Source organism: Salmo salar, chromosome ssa19, assembly GCF_905237065.1.
Source record: "Salmo salar chromosome ssa19, Ssal_v3.1, whole genome shotgun sequence".
Classification (NCBI taxonomy): domain Eukaryota; kingdom Metazoa; phylum Chordata; class Actinopteri; order Salmoniformes; family Salmonidae; genus Salmo; species Salmo salar.
The window spans coordinates 11943862-11963903 of NC_059460.1; the positions used below are offsets into that span (position 1 = coordinate 11943862).

Sequence of the window (20042 nt, forward strand, 5' to 3'; positions counted from 1 at the left end):
TTGAAACTGCAATTTTTCTCTCAGCCCCATGGCAAAATATGTAGAATTTAAGGAAATTGCTTTGCCACCGCTGCTAAAAAAAATTCCCAGGTAAAACACTGTTGATATATCGATTGATTAATAGGTTGATTGATTGATGACCTACAGTCCCATACCTCTGAGTATTTGGTGTGATTGCAGGGTCCGAGCTGCAGCAGTGCAACACCTTTTTGTTTATAAATACTTTGCTACAATGACACACTCAGTTATCTACCCACCTCGTTCTTTTCTTTTAACGTGCGTGTAGTAAGTACTCCATCATGCTTTTGGGATACGTGTCTTTTCAGATTCCACAATGATTCTTTAGTTGTGACATTACATCACCACACTTCCTCTCTTGCTCTTGGTCCTCATCTTTGTAAGTCACCTTGATTTTGCACCTGTGTGTTTTATCAGTTTCTTTATGAAAATATTTAGCGAAATCCATGACAGTAGCTAAAGCGAGGGGCTATAGCAGCGCACAAGTAGACTACAAATGCATGCTGGGCCTGGCATCCCCTGAGCTCGTGAAGTGAGCGCTCCGGTCCTAGCTCCGGTCCAGCTCCGCTCTGCTCCGCTCACATACTCTGGTGCATGTGAGGAAAAAGGCGAATTTGTCTGAGTGTGTGTCTTTACTTTTTGAAGCTGTCGACTGAATTTGACATTGACTCTCGAGGGCGTTGTAAAACCAGACAACTGTCTCAGTGTTTAGCTATTCTGCTTTCCAACACTGTGTGTTGATGTTGATGGGCATATTACTCCTGTCACTTGTTATAAGCTGATGGACTCATCAACTCTCTCTTTGGCCTGGGGCTCTTTGTCATGGTTATGGAAAACAGCTATCTTCTCCACACAGTCCCTGTCTGTCTATACTGCTGTTGTATGAATATGTATATTAACTCTCTTTTTTTTTATTGTGCTGTGTACTCAGTTAGCTCCTCAGTGTTGTATGTAGGATGTATTAGTTGTATATGAAAGTACTGTATCTTTGACTGATTCATAGACACAAAGAACAGAGAGAGAAAAGACAGAGATTGATTATTTGAATACTTGATCAGATTTTCCCCTCTATGCATTTAGCAGCGGTCCACTGCTGATTTTGTTCAAATGTTTGATGGCATACGAACACGGCATAAGCCATGGGAAAATGTGGAGAATAGCAGGGAATTTGCTTTGAAACTGTAAAATGTTCTCTTCACCCTATGGTAAAATATATAGAATTACAGGAAATTAGCTTTGAAACTGCAATTTTTCTCTCAGCCCCATGGCAAAATATGTAGAATTTAAGGAAATTGCTTTGCCACCGCTGCTAAAAAAAATTCCCAGGTAAAACACTGTTGATATATCGATTGATTAATAGGTTGATTGATTGATGACCTACAGTCCCATACCTCTGAGTATTTGGTGTGATTGCAGGGTCCGAGCTGCAGCAGTGCAACACCTTCTTCCCCACCTGACCAGTGTAGAGGGGGCTACTACAGTCAGACCAACCCTGGAGGGTCCTGTCCTCTCCTCTCTCCCCTCCCTCTTCTGTCTCAACAATACACTGGACATCAACCTGGACAGCAGCGACAGGTCCTTCCTCAAGGTATGGATAGACGGGCAGAGACATACAGACAATGTTGGCCTTTATCCCGTTGCAAGTAAAGATGTATAGTTATGTGACAGACTATACCCTAATGCAGAGTGCACTCTATACCACTTCCAAAATGGTAACATCGCTCAGCCTCTCACATTAAACTACCGTCTTTCATGTATTTTTTTGTTGTCTTGCCAACGTAGTGGTCCGCACACTAAACGATCTGGCACAGACGGGGTCACACACAACATTATTCACTTGGTCGTGAGGTTTCTCCATACCACCACATTGTCTCACCAAAACAGTGTGATGTGATTCGATCAGGCAGTGCCCAGATAGGGCTCTACCTGTGCAGACCTAATGCCATTTTGCCCTTCCAGTCTCCAAAGGGCCCTTTTGTGTGATGGTATAATTTCCGCCAAAATGATACAAAAAAGTACGGAAGAAAGTGTCATTGTTGTTCGGAACCCACTGCCTGCAAGTCGTCGTCAAGTTCGCCACCACCTACCCCGTCCATTGTTTGAGCCTGTTGATCTGCCCTGTACCTAGCTTGCGCGCTCCCGGTTGTGCCTTTTTCCCAGTCTGCCCTGTACCTAGCCTGCGCGCTCCCGGTTGTGCCTTTTTCCCAGTCTGCCCTGTACGGATATTGCATGTGCCCAGTATGGAAACATGCATGGCTTGAGAGTTGCGGTCACTGTGTGTGTGTGTGTGGCTGGCTATCTACCTACCGTAATTTCCGGACTATAAGCCGCAACTTTTTTCCCAGGCTTTGAACGTCGCGGCTTAAACAATGACGCGGCTAATATATAGATTTTTTTTCCGCTTTCTATTTTTTTTTCTCAAAAAAAGTTTTTGGGCGGCATGAAGCTTTCATTAGACCAATGAAATTGCCGAACAGGTTAAGGTCAAACAACTATTTTTGTTTACTGTTTAGATTAAATCGAGCGCTCTCAAACTTCCCATCATTCTGATTACGGTAGTCATTTTGTCACCCTGATTCCTGGGGGCACAACAAAGTATTTGCGGCCACTCGACGTCAGTGTAAATCGTGCATTTAAGGTGGCGCTCCGTGTTCAGTGGGAGGCTTGGATGAGAAGTGGGGAGAAATCCTTCACTAAAACGGGCCGCATGCGAAGAGCAACTTATGGTCAAGTCTGCCAGTGGGTCCTGACAGCGTGGAGCATTGTCAAAAAATCCACTATCATCAACGGGTTTCGAAAGGCTGGACTGCTGCGTGTTGAAGAGGGCTCAGCGGGGGATTTGCCTCCGGATGAAAGTGACGAGAGCGACAATGAAAACGATCCAATATCGGATGAAGCAATTCTGAGGCTATTCAACTCCGACACCGAAGGAGATGGTTTCAGTGCACAGGAGAAGGAAGATGGTGACCAATGACTTTCTTGGTAGGCTACTGTTTACTGCTAATTTTAAATTTTTTGTTACAAGCCGTGTTTCGTTAAAGCCTATTTATTTTTGTTACAAGCCGTGCTTCGTTAAAGCCTATTTCTTTTTGTGACAAGCCATGTTTCGTTAAAGCCTGTGTAAAGTTAATTTGTTTCAATGTACCAGTAGGCACCTGCGGCTTATAGACATGTGCGGCTTATTTATGTTCAAAACAATATTTATTTTTTAAATTCAGTGGGTGCGGCTTATATTCAGGTGCGCTTAATAGTCCGGAAATTACGGTAGTTTAAATATCAACAGTACTGCCACAGCAGCAAAACATTTGATTAACACTTGATGACACTTGATTTAGCCTATATCATCAATATTTTGGTCTGGTTGGCTGATATGCACAGCAGAGAGAGGCAGAAAGACATAAAGAGGTCAATCGGAATCAAAAGAAATCTAACTAGCAGATATAAATCAATCAATGATCAGCTGATAGCCCACCCTCTTTTCCGATGTCATTCATGTCTTTAGGCGGCACTGCAACTACTTTTTGTTATGTAGTGCATGTGGACACCTGCTCGTCAAACATCTCGTTCCAAAATCGTGGGCATTAATAAGGAGTTGGTCCACCCCTTTGCTGCTATAACAGCCTCCACTAGATGTTGGAACATTGCTGCGGGGACTTGCTTCCATTCAGCCGCAAGAGCAAGAGTGAGGTCGTGCGCTGATGTTGGGTGATTAGGCCTGGCTCGCAGTTGGCGTTCCCATTCATCTCAAAGGTGTTCGATGGGGTTGAGGTCAGGGCTCTGTGCAGGCCAGTCAAGTTCTTCCATACCGATCTCGACAAACAATTTCTGTATGGACCTCGCTTTGTGCATAGGGGTATTGTCATGCTGAAACAGGAAAGGTCCTTCCCCAAACTGTTGCCACAAAGTTGGAAGCACAGAATCGTCTAGAATGTCATTGCATGCGGTAGCATTAAGATTTCCCTTCACTGGAACTAAGTTGCCTAGGCCGAACCATGAAAAACTGCCCAGACCATTATTCCTCCTCCCACCACTCCAGCCGACGCTTGGTATTGCGCATGGTCATCTTAGGCTTGTGTGCGGCTGCTCTGCCATGGAAACCCATTTCATGAAGGTCCCGACGAACAGTTCTTCCAGAGGCCGTTTGGAACTCGGTAGTGAGTGTTGCGACTGAGGGCAGACTATTTTTACGCGCTATGCGATCCAGCACTCTCCTGTTCCGTTCTGTGAGCTTGTGTGGCCTACCACTTCGGAGCTGAGCCATTGCTGCTCCTAGACGTTTCCACTTCACAATAACAGTACTTACAGTTGACCGGGGCAACTCTAGCAGGGCAGAAATTTGACGAACTGACTTGATGGAAAGGTGGCATCCTATGCCGGTGCCGCGTTGAAAGTCACTGAGCTCTTCAGTAAGGCCATTCTACTGCCAATGTTTTTGTCTATGGAGATTGCATGGCTGTGTGCTCGATTTCTATACACCCGTCAGCAACGGGTGTGGCTGAAATGGCAGAATCGACTCATTTGAAGGGGTGTCCACATACTATTGTGTGTATATATAAATCAAATCATATGTTATTTGTCACATGCGCCGAATACAACAGGTATAGACCTTACTGTGAAATGCTTACTTACAAGCCCTTAACCAACAATGCAGTTCAAGAAATAGATTTAAATGATTTGCTAAATAAAATTAAAAGTAACACAATAAAATAACAATAACGAGGATATTTACGGGGGTACCGGTACCGAGTCAGTGTGCGGGGGTACAGGTTAGTCGAGGTAATTTGTGCATGTAGGTAGGGGTGAAGTGACTGTGCATAGACTATGCATATAGTGTAGCTAGTTTACAATTTGTGATGATGAGTGAGTGTTGTGTGGCGAAGATGCGCTAGGCGGGTCTCTCTCCAAGAATGTCCACTGACCCCCGCCAATTCATGTGCACTCATTGTTTCTTTATATCAATTTTCTGTTAATGCTGATCAATTCCACACTACATATCACAAGTATATTTAGTCTTGATGTTATCATTTAACTTCTATGGGCTACGTGGGACGCCACCTGCGGGACACAGCCAGTGAAATATCAGGGCGGCAAATTCAAAAACAACAAAATGTCATAATTCAACTTTCTCAAACATACAACTATTTTACACCATTTTAAAGATAAACTTCTCGTTAATCTAACCACATTGTTCGATTTCAAAAAGGCTTTACAGCGAAAGCAAAACATTAGATTATGTTAGGAGAGTATATAGACAAAAATAATCACACAGCCATTTTCCAAGCAAGGACGTGTCAATAAAACACAGCTAAATGAAGCACTAACCTTTGACGATCTTCATCAGATGACACTCCTAGGACATTATGTTACACAATACATGTATGTTTTGTGGGATAAAGTTCATATTTATATCCAAAAACAGCATTTTACATTGGCGCGTGATGCTCAGAAAATGTATTCCCACCAAAACGGCCGGTGAATGTGCACATCAATTTACAAAAATACTCATCATAAACGTTGACAAAATATATAACAATTATTTTAAGAATTATAGACTACCCCTGGATGCAACTGCTGTGTCAGATTTTAAAATAGCTTTATGGAGAAAGCACATTTTTCAATATTCTGAGTACATAGCTCAGCCATCACGGTGAGCTATTCAGACACCCGCCAAGTTCGGGGCAACCTAAACTCAGAATTAGTATTAGAAATATTCTCTTACCTTTGCTGATCTTTGTCAGAATGCACTCCCAGGACTGCTACTTCCACAAGAAATGTTGTTTTTGTTCGAAATAATCCATATTTATGTACAAATACCTCTGTTTTGTTTGTGCGTACAGATCACTTATCCAAAGGCATAACGCGCGAGCACGGAACGAGAGACAAAAAGTCAATGTTCCATTACCGTACTTAGAAGCATGTCAAACGCTGTTTAAAATCAATCTTTATGGTATTTTTAACGTAAAATTGCGATAATATTCCAACCGGACAATAGCATATTCATTCAAGAAGAAAAAGAAGGAACGGCGTGCTCGCGTGACTGCGCATATCCAATCCCTTTGTTGCCAGGCAGACCACTCAGTAACTGAGCTCCTATTATCTGCCCAGTGACAGGAAAATGCTCAAACCGCTTTCTGAAGGCTTTAGACAGCCAATGGAAGCCTTAGGAAGTGCAACGTCACCCCACAGACACTGTAGCTTCGATAGAGAATCAAAAGAAGAACTACAATTCTCAGACTTTCCACTTCCTGCTTGGATTTTTCTCAGGTTTTTGCCTGCCATATGAGTTCTGTTATACTCACAGACACCATTCAAACAGTTTTAGACACTTCAGAGTGTTTTCTATCCAAATCTACTAATAATATGCATATTCTAGTTTCTGGGCCAGAGTCGTAACCTGTTTAAATTGGGTACGTTTTTCATCCGGCCGTGAAAATACTGCCCCCTAGCCCAGACAGGTTAATCTCCTCAATTCACCAAGTAATCTAGAATGTTTGGTTACGGTCATTTCTTTTCATTCAGACAATATATTATTACAGTTACACCATTCTCATTCTCAAAGTGGAATTGTTGTTTGGACAGCTAAAAAACTGTTCAACACATATGATAAAGAAGCTTTGGTTTATTTCGTTCTATTTACCAGTTTTGTCGATGTCTTTATTTGTGTCTGGTTTCTCTGTCAAGTGCCTACATGTACCTGGCCTGGGCTCCACATAGGTGTGGCTTCAAGGTCCCTATTTTACATGTTGCATAAATAAATAGGCCCATGCTAAAAAATATATATGTTTTTGCTACAGAGGCATTTGGTGTGTTCTGAATTTCGAGATATTCATTTTATTTTTGAGCACATGCCCCCTGTGCACGGCCCTGGATTAGATTGTTAATTTAGCTAGAACGGGCTGTGGCTCAAAGCAGGCTCTTTGGCAATCTCTCATTGGCTATTTGCTGATCACATTCTCATAACTTGTCGTTGCAAATCTCACACTACAAGAGCATTGCAGATTTTGTGCCGATAAAATCAAGTATTTTTGAAATTATCGGTACGTCTGGGAATACTCAAAGACGGGATCAGTAGCCCTCCGATGGCGTGTCTGACTCGCTCACATCAAACGAGCGTTGGTGACGTCCGCTCGCCCCGAGTAGGCAAGGACGTGGGGATTTTTCTTTCCGATCTAAAAAAAAAAACGTGTCTTGGACAGCTAAATCGGGGCCAAATCATGTAGTGTACCACTGGGTTAGGTTGTTCTTACTCTTACAGTTGTTTATTTCTTTATAACCATAGGTGGAGTCAGTGGAGAAGCTGTTCAGCATCTTGACCTCTGACACTGTTGACCTGACCCTCAGGAGGTCAGCAGCAGAACAACTGGCTGTCGTTCTACAGGGTGACGTAGCGCTTCATATTCTCCACACAATCCTTTTAGGATTAGCAAGGGATATGTAGATAAAAAATATTTTTGGGGAAAAGGGCGTAACACTAGACATAACTCTCCTAAGCTTTGTTAATGTTGACCTAGAACATCAAAATGGTTTGGAAAGAAAATAAAGTTGAAGAAAATGTAAACATTTTGTGCGAATAGTCACACAAAGAAAAGCTTGGCATGTTTTTGCAAAGGCGTATGCTTCTGCCCACCACCATATGTTTAGGATAAATAATGGAAGTAAATTGAGAAAGGAAAAATATGCAAATTCCATGTATTCTTGGGGTCTAGCATTGTTAGGCAGACAACACTTCATTTGTATTATTGATAGGCCTATTGTTAATTTATTACTTCCAATCTATTTTCTCCACAGAAACAGCAATGCACCCAGTGTTGAAGAGTCTTGGTGTAACAGATAAAGTGATCTGCTTCATCACAGAGAGTGTGAACGACCACACGAAGGTGAAAAGACCTCGCAGATCAGCTTGCATATGAATGTGTATGTTTGTCTATGTTCGACATGTTAACGTGGTGTGTGTGTGTTTGTGTTTTCTTCCTCCAGAGCATGGACTGCCTGTTGGAGCCGTGTGTGTGTATTCTGAGAAAGCTGGTGTATGCAGACTCCTCCCTGAGGCATCTTCTGGCTGAGAAGACCCCCCTCCTCATCACTCTGCTCAGGGGTACGTTCCCAACACAACTCATTTAGCAACCATCACAGTCCAACGCTATCACACTGCTCTGAGTGACGTTCACACACAACTCATTCACTCGGGCACAAATAATCTAATTTCGTTGCCCAGCTGAGGGATAAGTTCGCATTACAACTCAGCGAGTAATGTCTGAACAGTTTAACACTGCCCTGGGGTTAATTCACATCACAACTCATTCAATAACGGCATTACGTTGTACAGTTTTAGAGGTATGTTCACAGGACGTTCACATTGGTAAACACATTCTGTTACACCACTCAACAAGGCCTTCACAAGGTTAAACAATCACATAGCTAAACCCTCACTGGAATCAACTTTGAGTGTTTGTTCACCACTGCTTATCACTGAATGTTTTCTAATTGTTTGTTTATCCTGTTAGCTTCATTGCTTGTCAAGGAGAACAAAGGGGATGTTAGTGAGGTGGCTGTGTTGATGTGTCTGCTACTCTTTGATGAGATTGCCACAGTAGAAGTGTGGTAAGTGTTCTTCCCTCTCATCTGAATTAATTTGTTTGCTTTTGATTTTAGCACTATTTCCTACAGAGCAAAGCTGTGGTAAAGCATTTTGTTTTACCTAATCAGGTCGGACAATTCCAGCTCCGACGTGGCTCTCTCACCATTCTCTCTCCCTGTGTCCGTCATAAGAAGGTAATGAAGTAGCCTAACTTTATTGATTGTCACCAATATTTACTTTTTCTATTGATGTCAGTCTGTCTATTTACATATGATTGGTGTTATATCTAGTAACTACATGCTCTACCCTCCCCTCTCCCCCTCCTCTCCCTCCCCAGGTACAGCCTACCGTTCCAGGCCGCGTCCCACCATGCGGTGAGCCCCTACTGCTCCGTCCTGCCCCCCTACTCTGACCTCCTCTCCCTGACCCCCGCCAAGGAGAACCTGCAGCTGGCCTGGAACACCGCATGGCATTCTGGGATAGATAACCTCTTGGAGGAGCTCCGTGGGATCCGCAGTGATGTCGCCGAGTAAGTGATGTCATCACATGTCACACCTTATGTACCTCGGATGTCAAGTTTGTTTTTGTTGACCTTTTTGTTGACCTTCATTTTACCAAGGACATTAATTGAGATTGCTCACTAGCTACAGTGATTACTAGAACGTTCAGGGGAAGAGTTGCAGACAGTTTGTTGGACTGCTAAAGAGCTGAGGCGTCTGTGATCCATCAGTCTTCATTTTTGTAATGTAACCTAATGCAGACAACAGATGAGGAAGCCTCACCGTTCCAGTTTTAACTTAACTAATCACACCAGAGGTATACAACTAAACAATGGATCAATTCAGGTGTCACTATCCTGCACAAAACTGTCACTGTCTTAATGCAGACTGGCATCAAAGTAAATTAGAAAGTAAATGATAAAGAAAACAGACAGGAAAACGCCGCACACTGCTGCTCATGCTCTCAGGTGATATTTATTTATAACAACGTTTCGACCCTTAGGTCTTCATCAGGCATCCATATCCCAGGTGGGGGTGGAAGGTCCTATATATAGAGGCAGTACTCAGTGACATCACATCCTGAAACAGGAGGTAAAAAATATATAACATAGGTTCACAATATTTACAAAAATCTATGAAAATACACAAGGAATGTGATCAAAATGTACAGTTATATAGTTGAAGTCGGAAGTTTACATACACCTTAGCCAAATACATTTAAACTCAGTTTTTCACAATTCCAGACATTTAATCCTAGTAAAAATTCCCTGTCTTAGGTCAGTTAGGATCACCAACTTATTTTATGAATGTGAAATGTCAGAATAATAGTAGAGACTGATTTATTTCAGCTTTTATTTCTTCATCACATTCCCAGTGGGTCAGAAGTTTGCATACCCTCAATTAGTATTTGGTAGCATTGCCTTTAAATTGTTTAACTTGGGTCAAACGTTTCGGGTAGCCTTCCACAAGCTTCCCATAATACATTGGGTGAATTTTGGCCCATTCCTCCTGACAAAGGTGGTGTAACTGAGTCAAGTTTGTAGGTCTCCTTGCTTACACACGCTTTTTCAGATCTGCGCACAAATTTTCTATAGGATTGAGGTCAGGGCTTTGTGATGGCCACTCCAATACCTTGACTTTGTTGTCCTTAAGCCACTTTGCCACAACTTTGGAAGTATGCTTGGGGCAATTGTCCATTTGGAAGGCCCATTTGCGACCAAGCTTTAACTTCCTGACTGATGTCTTGAGATGTTGCTTCAATATATCTACATAATTTTCCTGCCTCATGATGCCATCTATTTTGTGAAATGCACCAATCCCTCCTGCAGCAAAGCACCCCCACAACATGATGCTGCCACCCCGTGCTTCACGATTGGGATGGTGTTCTTCGGCTTGCAAGCCTCCCTCTTTTTCCTCCAAACATAATGATGGTCATTATGGCCAAACAGTTCTATTTTTGTTTCATCAGACCAGAGGACATTTCTCCAAAAACGGCCATCTTTGTCCCCATGTGCGGTTGCAAACCGTAGTCTGGATTTTTTATGGCGGTTTTGGAGCAGTGGCTTCTTCCTTGCTGAGCGGCCTTTCAGGTTATGTCGATATAGGACTCGTTTTACTGTGGATATAGATACTTTTGTACCTGTTTCCTCCAGCATCTTCACAAGGTCCTTTGCTGTTGTTCTGGGATTGATTTGCACTTTTCACACCAAAGTACGTTCATCTCTAGGAGACAGAACGCGTCTCCTTCCTGAGCGGTATGACGGCTGCGTGGTCCCACGGTGTTTATACTTGCGTACTAATGTTTGTACAGATGAACGTGGTACCTTCAGGCGTTTGGAAATTGCTCCCAAGGATGAACCAGACTTGTGGAGGTCTACAATTTCTTTTCTGAGGTCTTGGCTGATTTCTTTAGATTTTCCCTTGATGTCAAGCAAAGAGGCACTGAGTTTGAAGGTAGGCCTTGAAATACATCCACAGGTACACCTCCAACTGACCCAAATGATGTCAATTAGCCTATCAGAAGCTTCTAAAGCATGGCATCATTTTCTGGAATTTTCCAAGCTGTTTAAAGGCACAGTCAACTTAGTGTATGTAAACTTCTGACCCACTTGAATTGTGATACAGTGAATTATAAGTTAAATAATCTGTCTGTAAACAATTGTTGGGAAAATGACTTGTGTCATGCACAAGGTAGATGTCCTAACCGACTTGCCAAGACTATAGTTTGTTAACAAGACATTTGTGGAGTGGTTGAAAAACGAGTTTTAATGACTCCAACCTAAGTGTATGTAAACTTCCGACTTTAACTGTATACATACACAGAATATTAAATTAGGTTAAAAAACACTCATTTGGACATATACCCAGCTCATTAGCATTCTCTAACCAAACAAAATCACATCCTCATCTAAAGTGGAACAACACATGGCACAGACCCAGATTAAGGTTTAGTCCTGGACTAAACAGCAAGGCTGAAAGGGTTTTTGAAACCAGGAGTATGTGCGTGTATGTTTATTCACATTTTTATTTAGATGAACCTTTGCGTCTTTGTCTAGTTAGAACATTTTCTGAGTACTACAGTTCTTTTTTTAATGAATTGTCAAGGTGCTTCATGTAGATACTGTAGCTAGCTTGAATCAGCCACTCCCGAGGGGTATCCTACGAAGCAAGCTAGATCTACTCAGAGTTTTCTAAAGCTAACTAGCGTCAGTTATCTTCACATTCCAGCTCAGCCTTTATCCGTACTACAACAGTGGATATTACTCGTCCCCCTGCCGTTAACTCTAGCTGGCTGGTAACTGTGCGTGCATGTCACACAAGTCTAGTCCAACACCGAACTCATCATTGAGACATTGCTGAAACATCAATCCATGGGTGAGTCAGTGACACTTTTTAATTTGTGCTGAAATCAAAATGAAAGAAAAGTTATTTAGCAAATTCTGTAGGCTATTGTGTGAAATAGGCTTCTAGAAGTGCCGCCTTGATTTTATTGCTTATCGTTAATGCCGTCTTTGGTGTGCTTATCAATATACAAGCACCTTTTCCCCCCACTCCTATCAATACTTTTGTATGACTAAATAGTCCTCAGAGTATGTGTGGACTAGCTGGCTGGTGTGTTTACAGGCATTTTCAATTGCTCCCTATCCCAGTCTGTTGTCCCCACATGCTTCAAGATTCATTGTTCCTGTACCCAAGAAGGCAAAGATAACTGAACTAAATGACTACCGCCCTGTAGCACTCACTTCCCACTTGAGTTTGCATACCGCCCCAACAGGTCAACAGATGACGCAATCGACATCACACTGCCCAAACCCATCTGGGCAAAAGGAATACCTATGTAAGAATGCTGTTCGTTGACTATAGCTCAGCATTCAACACCATTGTGCCCTCCAAGCTCATCATCAGGAGGCCCTGGGTCTCAACCCCGCCCTGTGCAATTGGGTCCTGGACTTTCTGACGGGCTGCCCCCAGGTGGTGAAGGTAGGAAACAACATCTCCACTTCGCTGACCCTCAACACAATGGTGCATGTTCAGCCCCCTCCTGTACTCCTGTTCATCCATGACTGCGTGGCCATGCACACCTCCAACTCAATCATCAAGTTTGCAGACAACACAACAGCCGTGGGCTTGATTACCAACAACGATGAGACAGCCTACAGGGAGGAGGTGAGGGCTCTCGGAGTGTGGTGTCAGCCTCTTACTCAACGTCAACAAATCAAAGGAGATGATCGTGGACTTCGGGAAACAGCAGAGGGAGTACACATCACAGACAAACTGAAATGGTCCACTCACACAGACAGTGTGGTGAAGAAGGCGCAACAGTGCTTCTTCGACCTCAGGAGGCTGAAGAAATTTGGCTTGTCACCCAAAACCCTGACAAACCTTTACAGATGCACAATCGAGAGCATCCGTCAGGCTGTATCGTAGCCTGGTTCGGCAAATGTACCGCCCTCAACCGCAAGGTACAGGTACATCAAAGCTGGGACCGAGAGACTGAAAAACAGCTTCTGTTCAGCTTCTTCAGACTGCTAAACAGCAATCACTAACTCATAACTCAGAGAGGCTGCTGCCTACATTGAGACCCAATCACTGGACACTTTAATAAATGGATTACTAGTCACTTTATACAATGCACTCTAAATAATGCCACTTTAATAATGTTTACATATCTTACATTACTCATATCACATGTAAATACTGTATTTTATACCATCTATTGCACCTTGCCTATGCCGCTCAGCCATCGCTCATCCATATACTTACATGTGCATATTCTCATTCACCCCTTTAGATTTGTGTGTATTAGGTAGTTGTTGGGGAACTGTTAGATATTACTGTACTGTCAGAACTAGAAGCACAAGCATTTCACTACACTCGCATTAACATCTTCTAACCATGTGTAAGTGACAAATAAAATGTTATCTTTAATAATAAAAAAATGTTAGGACTACATTTTGTGAAGTTTAAAATGCATTCTGTCATTATGTGTAATGTTATATATTTTAACATTACTATGTTTTAACACCCCAAAATACTTATTAAACTTATTAAAATATTGAATCAGTCGTCTTCCTCAAATGATGGGGATGATGACGCAATCTTTGCAGGAGGGAGGGAATCTGATTTAATTAATTCAGAGTAGGTGGAGTTAGCCGTGAGATAGCCCGCCCTGGCACATGTTAGTTCTGAAGGATTCGTTGCCATAGAAATGTATCAGGCTAAAAGGTGAGCCACTTTTGTATGACCGGTTAGCCCGAGTTGAACTCAAAGTTGATCAAAGTTAACTCGCTAACTCCTCAGACCTGCTTCGTAGGCTACCCCTCTGCTTCTCAGGTTTAATCTAGGCTGCCACACAGTCTTTTAGTGATGAGTCACGCAGAACTACCCACAATCCCCTGCTGTCCCTGACACAGGAAGTGTGGTGTGACAAGACACGTCTGGAAGACGGCTCATCAAAAGTCCCTGGGAACAGAATTAGGAAGGCACTGTGCTGCCTGGGTGATTGGGCTCTTATGTGACACCCCTGTCACCGTAGAAATACAACTTCTGATCCAACACAGAGTCAGAATCAGAACAACTCAATTATTACACGCCACATTCTTCTCTCCCTTTCGACTCTTTCCCAGGTGGTTTCTTAACGGGAATGTGTTCACTCATTCTCATCACAGCCAAAAAGATGAGGTCAAGATAACATAACTAGACCTGAGTTTTTCCTGGTCCGCTCACATGCACAAGATGAGTACTATATTGACCCTAAAGGGGAACTTTGTTTGCTTGCAGAAAAAATAACAAATACTGTCTTGTTTTCCTCTAGTTTCCACGGTGATCTGAGCCTGTCAGGGTCGCAGGTTCTGTCGCTACGGGCAACGCACCTCCCCAGCGGCCTTCAGGACTGCGTCCAGGACATCGTCATGGCAGCAGGCCATGCCTCTGTGTCCTCTGCACTCTCCAGGCTCCGCCTCCACCTGCTGATTGACAGGATGGCCATCACAGACACTCACACACACAGCTGCAGGGACAAGCTCCGTACCCTCACCTGGCAGCCCGCCATAGCAAGGTACACACACACTAGAAAACCATCTATACTGATGCAACAATTTCAAAGATTTTACTGAGTTACAGTTCATATAAGGAAATCAATCAATTGAAATAAATTCATTAGGCCTTCATGTATGGATTTCACATGACTGGGAATACAGATATGCATCTGTTGGTCACAGATGCATAAAAAAAAAAGTAGGGGCGTAGATCGGAAAACCAGTCAGTATCTGGTGTGACCATAATTTGCTTCATGCAGCGCGACACATCTCCTTCACATAGTTGATCAGGCTGTTGATTGTGGAATGTTGTCCCACTCCTCTTCAATGGCTCTGCGAAGTTTCTGGATATTGGCGGGAACTGGAATATGCTGTCGATCCAGAGCATCCCAAACATGCTCAATGGGTGACATGTCTGGTGAGTATGCAGGCCATGGAAGAACTGGGACATTTTCAGCTTCTAGTAATTGTGTACAGATCCTTGCAACATGGGGCCATGCATTATCATGCTGAAACGTGAGGTGATGGTGGTCTGTGGATGTGAGGCCGGTCGAACATGCTGCCAAATTCTCTAAAACGGTTGAGAAATAAACATTAAATTCTCTAGCAACAGCTCTGGTGGTCCTTTCTGCAGTCAGCATGTCAGTTACACGCACCCTTAAAACTTGAGACATCTGTGGCATTGTGTTGTGTGCACATTTTAGAGTGGCCTTTTATTGTTCCCAGCACAAGGTGCACCTGTGTAATGATCAAGCCGTTTAATCAGCTTCTTGATATGCCACACCAGTCAGGTGGATGGATAATCTTGGCAATGGAGAAATGCTCACTAACAGGGACGTAAACACATTTGTGCACAAGATTTGAGAGAAATAAGCTTTTTGTGCTTATGGAAAATTTCTGGGATCTTTTTATTCCAGCTCATCAAACATGGGACCAACACTTGTTGCGTTTTTGTATTTTTGTTGAGTATAATTATGCAATAAATGAATCCTTTGTATTATTCAATGCTGTGCTTTCAGCAGCTTTACTGTACTCATCATTTCTACAGGTCAGTTGTATGTCCACCAAAATTCAAGATATCATCCATATTCTCCATTATTCTGTCTCCCTCTCTCTGTCTGTAGGTTTGTGCAGGTGCGTCCAGCGTGTGTGGAGGATGAGAGGTTGCTGGTGGATGTTATAGCGTTCCTGAGCGCCTACTTCAAACAGAGCCATTTAAAGTCCGAGGACAAGGACCTATGCTGGATACTGGAGCTACTCCTCAAACAGGTCAGCACTAGGACCAAGAGGTCCCCAGGTTTGCTTTCCTCATCTCCTAGCTCCTTGTCCACTTTTCTTCATTCCCTTCCTTTAGTCTCATCTCCATCTTTTACATTGATCTGAACCCAGGTTAGGTGAAAGCAGTATGATACAAGTCTATTAGGAAACTACCTTCAACCTATCTTCCCAGGATTTGTCCTCTGTGATATCGCTTTAACCTCTAACCCTTCATCTAGGCCTCATCCTATGTGTCGTCATAAAGGAGATGAGGGAATAGGGACTATAATAGGAAAACTGGTCTTGTGTATCGACATTACTCAGTAAATCTGACTTCATCTCCTTTCTTGTATTAACCCATGTTGGGAACCATTAGATTGGGCACACCCCCCCTCTTCTCCCCTAAAACTGTAGGGTGAGTGGGTGCGTGCATGTCTGTGTGCCAGCGATCCAGTTAAGCTTTCCTGTCCTCCCTAAACACAGAGAGGTGTAGTTATCAAAGTAGAGCCTGTATAAATCACACACTGTCAAAGGACAGAAGGGCATTAATATCACATTACAACCCCAAAATAGAGTACCAGGACCCACAACAGAAATGATTTCCACAGCTGTTAAGAAACTCTCAGTTCTTTCTTAGCTACAGGAGCTACATCAGATCTAGTGTGTCTCACCTTGCCTGCTTCATCATAGGTATGGGAATTTTACATTTTTTGACTGTTCCAGTACCCGCATGGGCTGAACTGAAAAAACATGTGTGCATTAATTTATATGCCAACAGTGCCCAACAATGCCAAATTAATCATACTGATAACATCCTAATTGCTAAATTACCTCAATAAAAACCAATTTCCATTTAAGATGAATTTATTGAAACCATAATATCAACTGTTTAAATGATATCAAATCACATTTATTTATAAAGCCCTTTTTACATCAGCAGATGTCAAAAAGTGCTTATACAGAAACCCAGGCTAAAACCCCAAACAGCAAGCAATGCAGATTTAGAAGCACAGGGGCTAGGAAAAACTCCCTAGAAAGGCAGGAACATGGGAAGAAACGTAGAGGGGAACAAGGCTCTGGGGAGTGGCCAGTCCTCTTCTGGCTGTGCCGGGTGGCGATTATAAGAGTACATGGCTATTAAGGCCAGATTGTCTGAACATCTTGAAAAACATTCATAGTTGACCAGCAGGGTCAAATAATAATCAGTGTTTCTAGAGGTTACAACAGTTCACTACCTCAGGAATACGTCAGTTGGCTTTTCATGGTTAGCATTCAGAGGTCGAGAAAGCAGGTGTGGGGGAGAGAGAGAGAGAGAGAGAGAGAGAGAGAGTCGGGAACAGCAGGTCCAGGACAAGGTAGCAAGTCCGGTGAATAGTTCAGGGTTCTATAGCCGCAGGCAGAACAGTTGAAACTGGAGCAGCAGCACGACCAGGTGGACTGGGGACAGCCAGGTTGTCCTGAGTCATGGTCCTAGGGCTCAGGTCCTCTGGGAGGGAGAGAGAATTAGAGGGAGCATACTTAAATGTACACAGGACACCAGATAAGACAGGAGAATTATACCAGATATAACAGACTGACCGTAGCCCCCTGGCACACAGCCTCCAGTATGCTGCAATCGTCTGAGACGGGGGACACTGTGACAGGACCGAGGGGGGACACACTGTGACAGGGCCAACCAGGCAGGATATAACCCCACCCACTTTGCCAAATCACAGCCCCAACACCACTAGAGTCATATCAACAGACCACCACCTTACTACCCTGAGACAAGGCTGCGTATAGCACACAAAGATCTCCTCCACCGCATGAGCCCAAGAACACAATCTTCAGTAAGGCAGTAACCTCATCAGTGATGCTTGCTTGTAGAAGCCTATGTATGGCTGTGCAATGACACAGCCTTGTTTTGTGAATTTTGCAGACAAAACGCTGTTATTTCCCAAAACATTATCACAATCAAGATTAGGGTTGCAAAGGGTTGGACATTTTTCGGTAAGTTTCCCAATTTTTGCAGGGAAATCTTCATTGGGAAGTTATGCCCTGGAATTCGGGGAATTTTGCTTAAATTCATCAAAAAAGCTAACTTATAACGGTGAACCTTTTTTTGTGGGATACACATAAGGCAATTCTAGGTCTTGTGGCATATTTTGGTTAAACTATCCCCAATTCAATGGAATTGCAACCCTCTGCATGCACAGTGCATTCTTCCATCACATGTACAGTGCACTCTTCCATCACATGTACAGCTGATTCTCAAGATCTTGCACACTAATGAGATGCTATTGAGCCCACACTACTACACTGTCTGAGCCAAGGACTACATGCTTTCTGGTAAGTTTTGAGTACAATACTGGGTGGGGTGAATACATTTTATATGACATGCGTGATTTTTTTTTGTTAACTAGTAAATAGTAGCCTACAGCAAAGTGTTTTTAAATCATTTCTAACTTAACAATTTCTGCTAGTTCGTTTTTGCTACCATGTGGGTTTTAGTTTGCGCCTGCTAACTGAGGAGTGTTAATTCACCTGTTTCCATACATGTTTCATTTTAGAACATTTATCTTACAAAGGAGTTGTTTAATCTAATTGCTTAACTATTTAACTAATTAAAAAAAAAAATCTTTACAGGAAAATGCCACGGGCACTATCTGATGTGTGGAGACATTTCACTGCAGCTAATGTAGAAGGAAAAGCTGTGTACATTTGCAAATACTGTGCCAAATCATATGAGAAGAATGCAACAAAGATGCAGAATCATCTGGCCAAGTGCATAAAGTTTGCCCCACACTCACAACAAGCAACCTCCTGACAAAAGTCCCTCTACTTCTATTCAAGGTGAAAATGATGACAGACACCTTATTGATAGCAACAGCTCATGGTCCTCCTGGAATCAGATGGTTTTTTTTACTAAATGGAGGAACGTAGTCAGAGAAATGCTGATGAATGTCTTGCTCGAGCTGTGTATGGAACTCGTTCACCGCTGATGCTCACAGGCAATGTGTATTGGAAGAGATTTCTGAATGTTCTACGCCCAGCATACACCCCTCCAACCAGACATGCTTTATCTACTCATTTGCTGGATGCAGAGTTCAAGTGAAGGTCAAGCAAATCATAGAGAAAGCATACTGTATTGCAATTATCTCTGATGGGTGGTCGAATGTTCATGGGCAAGGAATAATTAATTACATCATCTCCACCCCACAACCAGTATTCTACAAGAGCAGATACAAGGGACAACAGACACACCGGTCTCTACATTGCAGATGAGCTGAAGGCAGTCATCAATGACCTTGGACCACAGAAGGCATTTGCACTAGTGACAGACAATGCTGTGAACATGAAGGCTGCTTGGTTTAAAGTGGAGGAGTCCTACCCTCACATCACACCCATTGGCTGTGCTGCTCATGCGTTGAATCTGCTCCTCAAGGACATCATGGCACTGAAAACAATGGATACACTACAAGAGAGCCAGGGAAATGGTTAGGTATGTGAAGGGTCATCAATTTAAGGCAGCAATTTACCTCACCAAGCAAAGTGAGAAGAATAAGAGCATTGAAGCTGTCCATCAACATCCTTGGGGTGGTGTTGTCATCATGTTTGACAGTCTTCTGGAGGGGAAGGAGTCTCCAAGAAATGGCCATATCACAGTCTGCCGATATGGACAGCCCCATCAAGAGGGTCCTCCTGGATGATGTATTTTGGGAGAGAGTGGTAAGCAGCCTAAAACTCCTGAAACCTATAGCAGTAGCCATTGCACGGATTAAGGGAGACAATGCCATCCTGTCTGATGTTCAGACTGCTTGCAGATATAAGTTAAGAAATCCGTACTGCCCTGCCCACTTCACTGTTGCTTCAAGCAGAGGAAACTGCAGTTCTGAAATACATCAAAAAGCATGACGACTTCTGCCTGAAGCCCATACACGCCGCAGCGTACCTGTTGGACCCCAAGTATGCTGGCAAGAGCATCCTGTCTGGTGCAGAGATCAACAAGGCCTATGGTGTCATCACTACTGTGTCTCGCCACCTTGGCCTGGATGAGGGCAAGGTTCTTGGCAGTCTGGCGAAGTACACTTCCAAGCAAGGGCTTTTGGGTGGAGATGCAATATGGCAGTCGTGCCAACATATCTCATCAGCCACCTGGTGGAAGGGACTTTG

At 43.2% G+C, this 20042-nt stretch overlaps 1 protein-coding gene across 2 annotated transcripts in view; it reads left to right on the top strand.

Moving 5' to 3' along the window:
• The window catches only part of rttn (rotatin), a 63586-nt gene that overhangs the window by 17356 nt on the left and 26188 nt on the right, over positions 1-20042 (top strand). For both annotated transcript variants that reach the window (XM_014157187.2, XM_014157188.2), the window contains exons 18-26: positions 1435-1606; positions 7298-7397; positions 7807-7895; positions 7996-8113; positions 8523-8619; positions 8725-8790; positions 8934-9125; positions 14411-14653; positions 15758-15902. In XM_014157187.2, the coding sequence (XP_014012662.2) occupies positions 1435-1606; positions 7298-7397; positions 7807-7895; positions 7996-8113; positions 8523-8619; positions 8725-8790; positions 8934-9125; positions 14411-14653; positions 15758-15902 (1222 nt within the window). The remainder of the gene's footprint in view (positions 1-1434; positions 1607-7297; positions 7398-7806; positions 7896-7995; positions 8114-8522; positions 8620-8724; positions 8791-8933; positions 9126-14410; positions 14654-15757; positions 15903-20042) is intronic.